Genomic DNA, 14,373 nt, shown 5'->3' with positions numbered 1-14,373 from the left:
TACAGCCAGAGTCTACAGTAGCTTACCAACAGGTTGACAGTACAGCCAGAGTCTACAGTATCTTACCAGCAGGTTGACAGTACAGCCAGAGTCTACAGTATCTTACCAAGAGGTTGACAGTACAGCCAGAGTCTACAGTATCTTACCAACAGGTTGACAGTACAGCCAGAGTCTACAGTAGCTTACCAACAGGTTGACAGTACAGGCAGAGTCTACAGTATCTTACCAACAGGTTGACAGTACAGCCAGAGTCTACAGTAGCTTACCAACAGGTTGACAGTACAGCCAGAGTCTATAGTATCTTACCAACAGGTTGACAGTACAGCCAGTCTACAGTGTCTTACCAACAGGTTGACAGTACAGCCAGAGTCTACAGTGTCTTACCAACAGGTTGACAGTACAGCCAGAGTCTATAGTATCTTACCAACAGGTTGACAGTACAGCCAGAGTCTACAGTATCTTACTAACAGGTTGACAGTACATCCAGAGTCTATAGTATCTTACCAACAGGTTGACAGTACAGCCAGAGTCTACAGTATCTTACCAACAGGTTGACAGTACAGCCAATCTTCTTGTTCTCTGTCTCGTCTCCTTTCATGCAGTCCCTAAACAGAGAGAAGACCACATCCAGTTATTTATTTACCGTGTGGAGAGTGTCCTGCTCTCCTGTGCTGAACTCTACCGTCTCTGAGCAGACGTGCTGGTGTTACAATAACAAGGACCTATCCTGTACTACCTGTAGTCCAGCAGACGTTCCATCAGCCGTGTGACAGAGGTGACGAAGGAGATTCCCGTCTCCCTCCAAGTCTCCTGCTCGATCTTCTCCAGCAGGCTGTAAACAAAGAGAGAAACAAACATATGACTTAATAAATACACCAAGGCTTGCTTTGAGTAATGAACCTATAGACAACGTCAAGTGTCGGCACACAGATGATATATCAATCAATAGACCAAGGTCAAGTTTGAGTGATGAATGTCATGTACACATAGCAGTACGTCATGTGACAGGATGTAGAGAGGAGTTAGGGGCAGTAGACTGTTAGAGGTGGGTTATCTCACCTGGGGTAAGGCCCAAAGAGCTGGGTTCTAATCCCACACGCAGCAGAAAGACAGGCAAGCAAAAAGAGCGTTATAAAAAGGTAGGAGGTAACGAAATTGTTATTATGAGAGCAGGTAGAAACCAACATGTTAGAGACAACACGACGTTATACAGGTAGGAGGTAGAAACCAACAGGTTAGAGACAACACAACGTTATACAGGTAGGAGGTAGAAACCAACAGGTTAGAGACAACACAACGTTATAAAGGTAGGAGGTAGAAACCAACAGGTTAGAGACAACATGACGTTATACAGGTAGGAGGTAGAAACCAACAGGTTAGAGACAACACAACGTTATACAGGTAGGAGGTAGAAACCAACAGGTTAGAGACAACACAACGTTATAAAGGTAGGAGGTAGAAACCAACAGGTTAGAGACAACACGACGTTATACAGGTAGGAGGTAGAAACCAACAGGTTAGAGACAACACAACGTTATAAAGGTAGGAGGTAGAAACCAACAGGTTAGAGACAACATGACGTTATACAGGTAGGAGGTAGAAACCAACAGGTTAGAGACAACACAACGTTATACAGGTAGGAGGTAGAAACCAACAGGTTAGAGACAACACAACGTTATAAAGGTAGGAGGTAGAAACCAACAGGTTAGAGACAACACGACGTTATACAGGTAGGAGGTAGAAACCAACAGGTTAGAGACAACACAACGTTATAAAGGTAGGAGGTAGAAACCAACAGGTTAGAGACAACACGACGTTATACAGGTAGGAGGTAGAAACCAACAGGTTAGAGACAACACAACGTTATAAAGGTAGGAGGTAGAAACCAACAGGTTAGAGACAACACGACGTTATACAGGTAGGAGGTAGAAACCAACAGGTTAGAGACAACACAACGTTATAAAGGTAGGAGGTAGAAACCAACAGGTTAGAGACAACATGACGTTATACAGGTAGGAGGTAGAAACCAACAGGTTAGAGACAACACAACGTTATAAAGGTAGGAGGTAGAAACCAACAGGTTAGAGATAACACGACGTTATACAGGTAGGAGGTAGAAACCAACAGGTTAGAGACAACACAACGTTATAAAGGTAGGAGGTAGAAACCAACATGTTAGAGACAACACAACGTTATAAAGGTAGGAGGTAGAAACCAACAGGTTAGAGACAACACAACGTTATACAGGTAGGAGGTAGAAACCAACAGGTTAGAGACAACACGACGTTATACAGGTAGGAGGTAAAGAAAAGGTTATTATAACAGTGGGTGTTACTGTGTGTGTGTAGGTGTGTGTGTGTGTGTGTTTGAATATGTGTGTGTGTGTGTGTGTGTGTAGGTGTGTGTGTGTGTGTGTTTGAATATGTGTGTGTGTGTGTGTGTGTAGGTGTGTGTGTGTGTGTTTGAAAATGTGTGTGTGTGTGTAGGTGTGTGTGTGTGTGTGTTTGAATATGTGTGTGTGTGTAGGTGTGTGTGTGTGTGTGTGTTTGAATATGTGTGTGTGTGTGTAGGTGTGTGTGTGTGTGTTTGAATATGTGTGTGTGTGTAGGGGTGTGTGTGTGTGTTTGAATATGTGTGTGTGTGTAGGTGTGTGTGTGTGTGTGTTTGAATATGTGTGTGTGTTAGTGTGTGTGTGTGTGTGTGTTTGAATATGTGTGTGTGTGTGTGTAGGTGTGTGTGTTTGAATATGTGTGTGTGTGTGTAGGTGTGTGTGTGTGTGTGTTTGAATATGTGTGTGTGTGTAGGTGTGTGTGTGTGTGTTTGAATATGTGTGTGTGTGTGTAGGTGTGTGTGTGTGTGTTTAAATATGTGTGTGTGTGTGTGTGTAGGTGTGTGTGTGTGTGTTTGAATATGTGTGTGTGTGTAGGTGTGTGTGTGTGTGTGTTTGAATATGTGTGTGTGTGTGTAGGTGTGTGTGTGTGTGTTTGAATATGTGTGTGTGTGTAGGTGTGTGTGTGTTTGAATATGTGTGTGTGTGTGTAGGTGTGTGTGTGTGTGTTTGAATATGTGTGTGTGTGTGTGTGTGTGTAGGTGTGTGTGTGTGTGTGTTTGAATATGTGTGTGTGTGTGTGTTGTGGTGTGTGTGTGTGGATGTGTGTGTGTGTGTGTGTGTGTGTGTGTGTGTGTGTGTGTAGGTGTGTGTGTATTCCTCTACTCACAGCAGGCTGAATAGTTCTCGGTAGTTCTCGTCTCCTTTCCCCTCAGACACCAGACTGTCCAGCTTGTCAATCAGCTCTGCCTCCACCTGAACACAAGTCAAGTCAGGTGACGTTACAACAAGACGTAAACCAGTGTTCTTCCACCGTTGTATCTGCGGGTTGTCAACACGATACACCAACCACTGTCTCCGAGGGAACATTTCTGCTGCAGATCTTGAGTAGAGAAAAATCACTTTTTGTGAAATAAGAAAAATGGCAACCCTGACCTGATGAAATATAAGGTATGAATCAAATCAAATGTATTTATATAGCCCTTCGTACATCAGCTAATATCTCGAAGTGCTGTACAGAAACCCAGCCTAAAACCCCAAACAGCAAGCAATGCAGGTGTAGAAGCACGGTGGCTAGGAGAGACTCCCTAGAAAGAACCCTGACCTGATGCAATATAAGGTATGAACCCTGACCTGATGAAATATAAGGTATGAACTCTGACCTGATGAAATATAAGGTATGAACTCTGACCTGATGCAATATAAGGTATGAACTCTGACCTGATGAAATATAAGGTATGAACTCTGACCTGATGAAATATAAGGTATGAACTCTGACCTGATGAAATATAAGGTATGAACTCTGACCTGATGAAATATAAGTTATGAACTCTGACCTGATGAAATATAAGGTATGAACTCTGACCTGATGAAATATAAGGTATGAACCCTGACCTGTTTGAAGTTCCCGTTCTTCCTCTGCTCCCAGTCCATCATGTCGTGGAAGATAGGGATCATGATGTTCCTGACCTCCCCCTGAGGCACCAGGGTCACACCCAGGAACGGACCTATCATACCTGGGATGAAGTGGATCTTGTTCTCACCTGGAGAGGACAGGAAGAGGAGTCAGACTGTACATCAATACAATCCAATGTGTCTGTTTGTGGTTTGACTAGAATGCTGTGTGTGTGACAGGAAAGCGTGGTAAGATAATGGGTAAGCAGTTATCTGTTCTACGCAATTTAAATTATGTTTGTGTTGCAATACTTCTGATCACCTATAGAGGTCAGTATTGCTAAAACATTTGTCTGCTCAACTGAAATGGAGTATGTGTTTGAGAGATACACTATATATACAAAAGTATGTGGATTCAGCTATTTCAGCCACACCCGTTGCTGGCAGGTGTATAGAATCGAGCACACAGCCATGCAATCTCCATAGACAAACATTGGTAGTAGAATGGCTCATACTGAAGAGCTCAGTGACATTCAAAGTGGCATCATCGGTCATATGATGCCACCCGTCCAACAAGTCAGTTCGTCAAATGTCTGCCCTCCTAGAGCTGCCCCGGTCAACTGTAAGTGCTGTTATTGTGAAGTGGAAACGTCTAGGAGCAACACCGGCTCAACCGCAAAGTGGTAGGCCACACAAGCTCACAGAATGGGACAGCCGACTGATGAAGGGCGTAGTGCGTAAAACTCATCTGTCCTCGGTTGCAACACTCACTACCGAGTTCCAAACTGCCTCTGGAAGCAACTTCAGCACAAGAACTGTTCGCCGGGAGCTTCATGAAATGGGTTTCCATGGCCGAGCAGCTGCACACAAGCCTAAGATCACCATGCACAATTCCAAGCGTTGGCTGGAGTGGTGTAAAGCTCGCCACCATTGGACTGAAGCGGTGGAAACACATTGTCTGGAGTGATGAATCACGCTTCACCATCTTGCAGTCCGACGGACGAATCTGGGTTTGGCGGATGCCAGGAGAACGCTACCTGCCCCAATGCATAGTCTCAACTGTAAAGTTTGGTGAGGAGGAATAATGGTCTGGGGCTGTTTTTCATGGTTCGGGCTAGGCCCCTTAGTTCCAGTGAAGGGAATTCTTAACGCTACAGCATACAATGACATTCTAGACGAATCTGTGCTTCCGACTTTTTGGCAACAGTTTGGGGAAGGCCCTTTCCTGTTTCAGCATGACAATGCTCCCGAGCACAAAGCAGGGTCTATATAGAAATGGTTTGTCGAGATCGGTGTGGACGAACTTGACCCCATCGAACACCTTTGGGTTGAATTGGAACGCCGACTATGAGCCAGGCCTAATCACCTAACATAAGTGCCCGACCTCACTAATGCTCTTGTGGCTGAATGGAAGCAAGTCCCCTGTCACACCCTGATCTATTTCACCTGTCCTTGTGCTTGTCTCCACCCCATCCAGGTGTCGCTCATCTTCCCCAGTGTATTTATCCCTGTGTTTCCTGTCTCTCTGTGCCAGTTCGTCTTGTACGTTCCAAGTCTACCAGCGTGTTTTCCTGTACTCCTGCTTCTATTCTCTTTTTCTAGTCCTCCCGGTTTTGACCCTTGCCTGTTTTCTGGACTCTGTACCCGCCTGCCTGACCATTCCACCTGCCCTGACCTCGAGCCTGCTTGCCACTCTGTACCTCCTGGACTCTGAACTGGTTTTGACCTTTTTACCTGTCCACAACCATTCTCTTGCCTACCACTTTTGGATTATTAATAAATATCAAAAGACTCAAACCATCTGCCTCCGGGTCTCGCCTTGTGCCCTTATATCCCGGCAACAATGTTCCAACATCTAGTGGAAAGCCTTCCTAGAAGAGTGGAGGCTGGTATAGCAGCAAAGGGGGACCAACTCCATATTAATGGCCATGATTTTGGAATGAGATGTTCAACGAGCAGGTGTCCACATACTTTTGGTCATGTAGTGTATAAAAGAGATGGTGGGTATTCACCAAGGTTCTGAATGAATGATGGTGGGTACCCCTCCCACCACCCAATAAATATAAATGTCACTAAGTTTCAGGATGATTGTGGGTCTCACCAAGGTTCTGAATGATGGTGGGTACTCACCAAGGTTCTGAATGATGATGGGTCTCACCAAGGTTCTGAATGATGGTGGGTCTCACCAAGGTTCTGAATGATGATGGGTCTCACCAAGGTTCTGAATGATGGTGGGTCTCACCAAGGTTCTGAATGATGGTGGGTCTCACCAAGGTTCTGAATGATGGTGGGTACTCACCAAGGTTCTGCCACATGCTGAAGAGCTCGTAGGCCATCATCACCCTCATGTCACCATACCTAGCAAAAAAACAACAGGTGCAGAGTTATAGGCAGAGATCTCTGGCTATAGCACAGTGGACATGTATTGGATATTCTATCTATAGGATATTGGTATTCCCACAGTTAACAGATGAGGAAATGTACTGAGATTGAAGAACATCATTCCATGATGAACACAGACTTACAGAAGTCTACACAGTGTGTGCTTCAACCGTGAGGGGAGTAAACTTAAACCTCACACAGCGCTCTCCTCTAAAAGAACGTGTGTGACAAACAGGAAGTGAACAAGGCAACGTGAGAAACAGGAAGTGAACAAGGCAACGTGAGAAACAGGAAGTGAACAAGGCAACGTGAGAGACAGGAAGTGAACAAGGCAACGTGAGAAACAGGAAGTGAACAAGGCAACGTGAGAAACAGGAAGTGAACAAGGCAACGTGAGAAACAGGAAGTGAACAAGGCAACGTGAGAGACAGGAAGTGAACAAGGCAACGTGAGAAACAGGAAGTGAACAAGGCAACGTGAGAAACAGGAAGTGAACAAGGCAACGTGAGAAACAGGAAGTGAACAAGGCAACGTGAGAAACAGGAAGTGAACAAGGCAACGTGAGAAACAGGAAGTGAACAAGGCAATGTGAGAAACAGGAAGTGAACAAGGCAACGTGAGGAACGGGAAGTGAAACGGAAAGGAATAACACAAGACAGAAGGAAAGAAACGAAAAAAATGAAGAGAAGACAGAAAGACAATTAGACAGAGAGAGAGATGTGCTGCGTGCAGAAATAAACTAAACCCTGGCTAAATTAGATAATCCAAGATTTAGCATGTTGGGATTATTGCCTGGGATGGGCTCAGCAGAGAGAGAGACCCCTTGCCATGGCCAACACATTTAAAATACACACACACACACACACACACACACACACACACACACACACACACACACACACACACACACACACACACACACACACACACACACACACACACACACACACACACACACACACATAATCACACATACAAGTCGTCTTATCTAGCTAATGTGTTATGAAAGCTTTGATCACAGACGGGCATCGGGCAGGCTAGCCTACAGACTGGAGCACGCAAGGCCAGTGTTGATACAAACTCTACACGCAGCACAGCTCAACAGTGTTGATACAAACTCTACACGCAGCACAGCTCAACAGTGTTGATACAAACTCTACACGCAGCACAGCTCAACAGTGTTGATACAAACTCTACACGCAGCACAGCTCAACAGTGTTGATACAAACTCTACACGCAGCACAGCTCAACAATGTTGAAAGACCAATAGCTGGTGTTCTGTGGTGCGTCAGAAATGGCACCCTATTCCTTATTTAGCGCACTACTACCAAATGGGCCTTGGTCAAAAGTAGTGCACTATAAAGGCACTAGGGTGCCATTTGGGAGATACCGCTGATGTCTCTATGGGAAACAGCTCCATATAGATGTAGGATCTTAATTTGATCAGGTCATTTTAAACTTGTAGTGTATTTGAGGTTGAAACAAGGCTTCTGTAGTTTGTAATTTCCTTATGAAAAATTAAGCGAACCCTACAAAAAAGAAAGAGAGAGACGGAGGGAGAGAAAGAGAGAGAAAGACAAATAGAGAGCGAGAGAGACAAATAGAGAAACAGAGAGTAAGAGAGACAGAGAGAGAGTGAGAGAAACAGAGAGTAAGAGAGAGAGAGAGAGAGAGAGAGAGAGAGAGAGAGAGAGAGAGAGAGAGAGAGAGAGAGAGAGAGAGAGAGAGAGAGAGAAAGAGAGAGAGAGAGAGAGAGAGAGAGAGAGAGAGAGAGAGTGTGAGAGAGAGAGAGTGTGTGTGTGCGCACCGGCATGGACAGAGAGATAACACATCCTGGGGTATTAAGGAAAGACCTTTTGATGGCTTCTGAAAGTAGGTCACTAAGTCTTGTCTGATACACCTGCTATCACTCTCACACTCTCAACATCACCGTCAAATTAAACATCTTTCAGAGAAAATGAGTCTTGCTCATCGTGATTGACAGATTAATTTAAATGGTGTTTGCCTGAACGAAGGGGTTCAACTGATGTGATGATCATTGTCTCACATAACCAATATTACATGATTAAAACCCAGACCTTTGGGCTACCTGAACCCTGGGCAACCTGAACCTAGGCTACCTGAACCCTGGGCTACCTGAACCCTGGGTTACCTGAACCCTGGGCTACCTGAACCCTGGGCTACCTGAACCTAGGGCTACCTGAGCCCTGGGCTACCTGAACCCTGGGCTACCTGAACCCTGGGCTACCTGAACCCTGGGCTACCTGAACCTTGGGCTACCTGAACCCTAGGCTACCTGAACCCTGGGCAACCTGAACCCTGGGCTACCTGAACCCTGGGCTACCTGAACCCTGGGCTACCTGAACCCTGGGCTACCTGAACCCTGGGCTACCTGAGAGCCACCAAGTGGTCCTTCAAGCCAGATCTTGCCTCAGTGACTTAAAGTTCATCCTCCTTTACAAACACTGTAGGTAGCTCCTTTTCAGCAAACATTGTAGCTGCTGTGTACAGACAAAAATAGTAAATGATGTTAGGGAGTGAGCAGCAACTCTGTGAGGAGTCTTACTTGTCCAACACATTCTTCCTCTTGGCTGGTGTGGTGCTCTCTAATTGTAGGCTGGGCTGGTTGATGTAGAGAACAGCCAGACTGAAGTATGAGTTCCACACCTAGACAGAGACACACACACAGACCATGTACATTAGCATTAAAAGTTCAAGTTAAATAAGAACCAAAAAATGTACAATGTTCATCAATTTGTAGGTAAAAAACTTTTTTAAGTATTATATTCACACACATTCTTGGCACAACATTTTAATAATCTTTTCACTTACAATGTTTATGTTTTTGTGACGTATGTCTTTTCTACTATACCATCCATTACCGAATCAAATTCAGATCTGTAATCTACAAACTACTACATTCTATCATTTATTTACCAGCTGGTTCAATCCACTTAAACATCCCTTTAAATAAAAATCATGTTTAGTAGATGTTCTGAGTCAAGCAAGGCATTCCTTCTATATCATTTCCACACTATGGAGTAGATTTATTCTCATCTGGAACCACCTATTCATTAATCAGGTAATTTACCCTTTACAAAGGAGGAGAGAGGGAGATGAGAAGAGATGAGGAGGAGAGGAGAGGAGGAGAGGAGGAGAGGGGGAGGAGAGGAGAGGAGAAGAGATGAGGAGGAGAGGAGAGGGGGAGGAGAGGAGAGGAGGAGGAGATGAGGAGGAGAGATGAGGAGGAGAGGAGAGGGGGAGGAGAGGAGAGGGAGAGGAGAAGAGATGAGGAGGAGAGGAGAGGAGGAGAGGAGGAGAGGGAGAGGAGAAGAGATGAGGAGGAGAGATGAGGAGGAGAGGAGAGGGGGAGGAGAGGAGAGGGAGAGGAGAAGAAAGGAGAGAAGAGATGAGGAGGAGAGGAGAGGGGGAGGAGAGAAGGATGAGAGGGGAAAGGAGAGGGGGAGGAGAGAAGAGGGGGAGAGGGTGGGAGGAGAGGGTGAGAGGAGAGGGGGAGAGGAGAGGAGGAGCAAGAAGAGGAGGGGAGTAGGGGAGAAGAGAATAGGGGGATAAGGAGGAGAGGAGAGCTGGGCGATTAAACGAAATGTCGGTTATTTTTCATTTTTTAAACAACTACTACTATAGTGATTCTGTCAGACAGCAGACAGCAGCTCTATAGAGATGAGAGGACTTAGTGATTCTGTCAGACAGCAGCTCTATAGAGATGAGAGGACTTAGTGATTCTGTCAGACAGCAGCTCTATAGAGATGAGAGGACTTAGTGATTCTGTCAGACAGCAGACAGCAGCTCTATAGAGATGAGAGGACTTAGTGATTCTGTCAGACAGCAGACAGCAGCTCTATAGAGATGAGATGACTTAGTGATTCTGTCAGACAGCAGACAGCAGCTCTATAGAGATGAGAGGACTTAGTGATTCTGTCAGACAGCAGCTCTATAGAGATGAGATGACTTAGTGATTCTGTCAGACAGCAGCTCTATAGAGATGAGAGGACTTAGTGATTCTGTCAGACAGCAGGCACCAGCTCTATAGAGATGAGATGACTTAGTGATTCTGTCAGACAGCAGGCACCAGCTCTATAGAGATGAGAGGACTTAGTGATTCTGTCAGACAGCAGCTCTATAGAGATGAGATGACTTAGTGATTCTGTCAGACAGCAGCTCTATAGAGATGAGATGACTTAGTGATTCTGTCAGACAGCAGCTCTATAGAGATGAGATGACTTAGTGATTCTGTCAGACAGCAGCTCTATAGAGATGAGATGACTTAGTGATTCTGTCAGACAGCAGCTCTATAGAGATGAGAGGACTTAGTGATTCTGTCAGACAGCAGCTCTATAGAGATGAGATGACTTAGTGATTCTGTCAGACAGCAGCTCTATAGAGATGAGAGGACTTAGTGATTCTGTCAGACAGCAGCTCTATAGAGATGAGATGACTTAGTGATTCTGTCAGACAGCAGCTCTATAGAGATGAGATGACTTAGTGATTCTGTCAGACAGCAGCTCTATAGAGATGAGATGACTTAGTGATTCTGTCAGACAGCAGCTCTATAGAGATGAGATGACTTAGTGATTCTGTCAGACAGCAGACAGCAGCTCTATAGAGATGAGATGACTTAGTGATTCTGTCAGACAGCAGACAGCAGCTCTATAGAGATGAGAGGACTTAGTGATTCTGTCAGACAGCAGCTCTATAGAGATGAGATGACTTAGTGATTCTGTCAGACAGCAGACAGCAGCTCTATAGAGATGAGATGACTTAGTGATTCTGTCAGACAGCAGCTCTATAGAGATGAGATGACTTAGTGATTCTGTCAGACAGCAGCTCTATAGAGATGAGATGACTTAGTGATTCTGTCAGACAGCAGACAGCAGCTCTATAGAGATGAGAGGACTTAGTGATTCTGTCAGACAGCAGACAGCAGCTCTATAGAGATGAGATGACTTAGTGATTCTGTCAGACAGCAGACAGCAGCTCTATAGAGATGAGAGGACTTAGTGATTCTGTCAGACAGCAGCTCTATAGAGATGAGATGACTTAGTGATTCTGTCAGACAGCAGCTCTATAGAGATGAGAGGACTTAGTGATTCTGTCAGACAGCAGCTCTATAGAGATGAGAGGACTTAGTGATTCTGTCAGACAGCAGCTCTATAGAGATGAGATGACTTAGTGATTCTGTCAGACAGCAGCTCTATAGAGATGAGATGACTTAGTGATTCTGGCAGACAGCAGACAGCAGCTCTATAGAGATGAGAGGACTTAGTGATTCTGTCAGACAGCAGCTCTATAGAGATGAGAGGACTTAGTGATTCTGTCAGACAGCAGCTCTATAGAGATGAGATGACTTAGTGATTCTGTCAGACAGCAGCTCTATAGAGATGAGAGGACTTAGTGATTCTGTCAGACAGCAGACAGCAGCTCTATAGAGATGAGAGGACTTAGTGATTCTGTCAGACAGCAGCTCTATAGAGATGAGATGATGACTTGGGAATAAAATGATAAAGTTATCAAATAAAACAAATGTAATATAAATAAAAACTGATATATTATATTAAAGTAATGTGAATAAATTATGGTTAAAAGAGATGAGCAGTAATGGACAGTCACCACCATCATGGGAGTTTTATTAATTGTTTTAGTCTGTGTAGCTACAGCATTCAACTCACATAATGTCTACAAATATAATTAAAAACCGTGATTATTTAAAAAAATTATCGAACCGAAACAGAGCCTCTATAAGCACCTGCTGGGTACTGAGTTACTACTGAGCTGCAGGGTGCAGTAGAGACACAGCTGATTGGAGGCAAGCTGTGTGTGTGAGTGTGTGTGGTGTGTATGAGTGTGTGTGCATGTGTGTGTGCGTGTTTGCATGCTTGCTTGTATGGTGTGTGCGTGCGAGCATACCTGCATTTTTATGTCTGCTGTGTGTGTGTGTGTGTGTGTGTGTGTGTGTGTGTGTGTGTGTGTGTGTGTGTGTGTGTGTGTGTGTGTGTGTGTGTGTGTGTGTGTGTGTGTGTGTGTGTGTGTGTGTGTGTGTGTGTGTGTTTCACTCTGTCAAAATCACAAACCTTGAAATCAAAGTCAGCTTCGGTGAAGTTTTTGTTCAGAGCCGGGGACAGACACTGGGCTGTCGTCACTATGATGCTAGAGGGGGAAATAAAACAATACTGAAGTTATAGCCTGGGTACCAGTCTAAAGTCATAGCCTGGGTACCAGTCTAAAGTCATAGCCTGGGTACCAGTCAAAAGTCATAGCCTGGGCACCAGTCTAAAGTCATAGCCTGGGCACCAGTCTAAAGTCATAGCCTGGTTACCAGTCTAATGTCATAGCCTGGGTACCAGTCTAAAGTCATAGCCTGGGTACCAGTCTAAAGTCATAGCCTGGGTAACAGTCTAAAGTCATAGCCGGGGTACCAGTCTAAAGTTATAGCCTGGGTACCAGTCTAAAGTCATAGCATGGGTACCAGTTTAAAGTCATAGCCTGGGTACCAGTCTAAAGTCAGCATCCAGGATTAAAGAACATGTTTTATTCCATCCCGTCTGATGATAGAGAGGAGGTTCAGTTCCACAAGCTTTATGCAGACCAGCAATACATCATAATACATACATCTTGAATTGAATCATTTTAAGAAAAAACATAAAAGGGGGAGGGGTGGAGGTGTGTCTATAAAAGGGGGAGGGATGGAGGTGTGTCTATAAAAGGGGGAGGGATGAAGGTGTGTCTATAAAAGGGGGGGGATGGAGGTGTGTCTATAAAAGGGGGATGGATGGAGGTGTGTCTATAAAAGGGGGATGGATGGAGGTGTGTCTATAAAAGGGGATGGATGGAGGTGTGTCTATAAAAGGGGGAGGGATGGAGGTGTGTCTATAAAAGGGGGAGGGATGGAGGTGTGTCTATAAAAGGGGGAGGGATGAAGGTGTGTCTATAAAAGGGGGGGGATGGAGGTGTGTCTATAAAAGGGGGATGGATGGAGGTGTGTCTATAAAAGGGGGATGGATGGAGGTGTGTCTATAAAAGGGGATGGATGGAGGTGTGTCTATAAAAGGGGGAGGGATGGAGGTGTGTCTATAAAATGGGGAGGGATGGAGTTGTGTCTATAAAAGGGGGAGGGATGGAGGTGTGTCTATAAAAGGGGGAGGGATGGAGGTGTGTCTATAAAAGGGGGATGGGTGGAGGTGTGTCTGTAAAAGGGGGATGGGTGGAGGTGTGTCTATAAAAGGGGGAGGGATGGAGATGTGTCTATAAAAGGGGGAGGGATGGAGATGTGTCTATAAAAGAGGGATGGATGGAGGTGTGTCTATAAAAGGGGGATGGATGGTGTGTGGGTGTGTTCAGGACAACATACTTGCTGGTCAGCAGCCTCATCACGTTCCAGTCCCGGGGAAAGACACTGAGCTTCATCAGGTTACGAAACACACAAAAAATCTTCAACAGGAACTCCTGAGAGGGAAAGAGAGAGAGAAAGAGAAAGAGAAAGAGAAAGAGAAAGAGAAAGAGAAAGAGAGAGAGAGAGAGAGAGAGAGAGAGAGAGAGAGAGAGAGAGAGAGAGAGAGAGAGAGAGAGAGAGAACAGGAGCGTGTGAACTGGCAGAGAGAGAGAGAGAACATCTGTGCAGTACAGTATCCGTCTATAATAATTTGCAATATTATATTAGTTGTATGTGGGCCATATTATATCAGTAATATGTGTGTCAGGTTTATCAATGACTCTCACGTCTGGTGTGTGTTATGAAAGCTGGCGCCGTAACATTTGCATAACAAAAGTAACCTGTCATAGCCTGGGTACCAGTCTGCCTAAGGCTTATGACAGGGAGTACGATGAGTGGATTCTGCAGTTCAGCTCTCCAGAATGTACTCCACTGTCTCCCACCAACTCTTCCACATTCATTGTTTATATTTTTGGGGGGTATAAATTCCCCATTACATACGTAACCAGCAGGTCTAGTAAATGTACCGTTAATTTGGTGACCTTCGTGTCTGTTATTGTATTACAGTCGTTTACTGTTCTCAGTCTCAGAGTGGAAACGG

General features: G+C 44.9%; 1 protein-coding gene across 6 annotated transcripts in view; it reads right to left on the bottom strand.

Annotated features, from left to right (window-relative positions):
* Positions 1-14,373, bottom strand: part of dock3 (dedicator of cytokinesis 3) — a 414,918-nt gene that overhangs the window by 41,317 nt on the left and 359,228 nt on the right. For 5 of the 6 annotated variants that reach the window (XM_071336834.1, XM_071336838.1, XM_071336835.1 and 2 more), the window contains 9 exons: positions 13,692-13,786; positions 12,415-12,490; positions 8,892-8,992; positions 6,243-6,301; positions 3,944-4,092; positions 3,219-3,304; positions 1,060-1,086; positions 737-832; positions 545-605 (listed from right to left, as the gene is read on the bottom strand). In XM_071336834.1, the coding sequence (XP_071192935.1) occupies positions 545-605; positions 737-832; positions 1,060-1,086; positions 3,219-3,304; positions 3,944-4,092; positions 6,243-6,301; positions 8,892-8,992; positions 12,415-12,490; positions 13,692-13,786 (750 nt within the window). The remainder of the gene's footprint in view (positions 1-544; positions 606-736; positions 833-1,059; positions 1,087-3,218; positions 3,305-3,943; positions 4,093-6,242; positions 6,302-8,891; positions 8,993-12,414; positions 12,491-13,691; positions 13,787-14,373) is intronic. The other variant, XM_071336836.1, reaches the window with a different exon arrangement.

The sequence above is a fragment of the Salvelinus alpinus genome, chromosome 12, assembly GCF_045679555.1.
Source record: "Salvelinus alpinus chromosome 12, SLU_Salpinus.1, whole genome shotgun sequence".
Lineage (NCBI taxonomy): Eukaryota > Metazoa > Chordata > Actinopteri > Salmoniformes > Salmonidae > Salvelinus > Salvelinus alpinus.
Note: the sequence above shows the minus strand (reverse complement) of the source record. Positions and strands in the feature narration are given on the sequence as shown.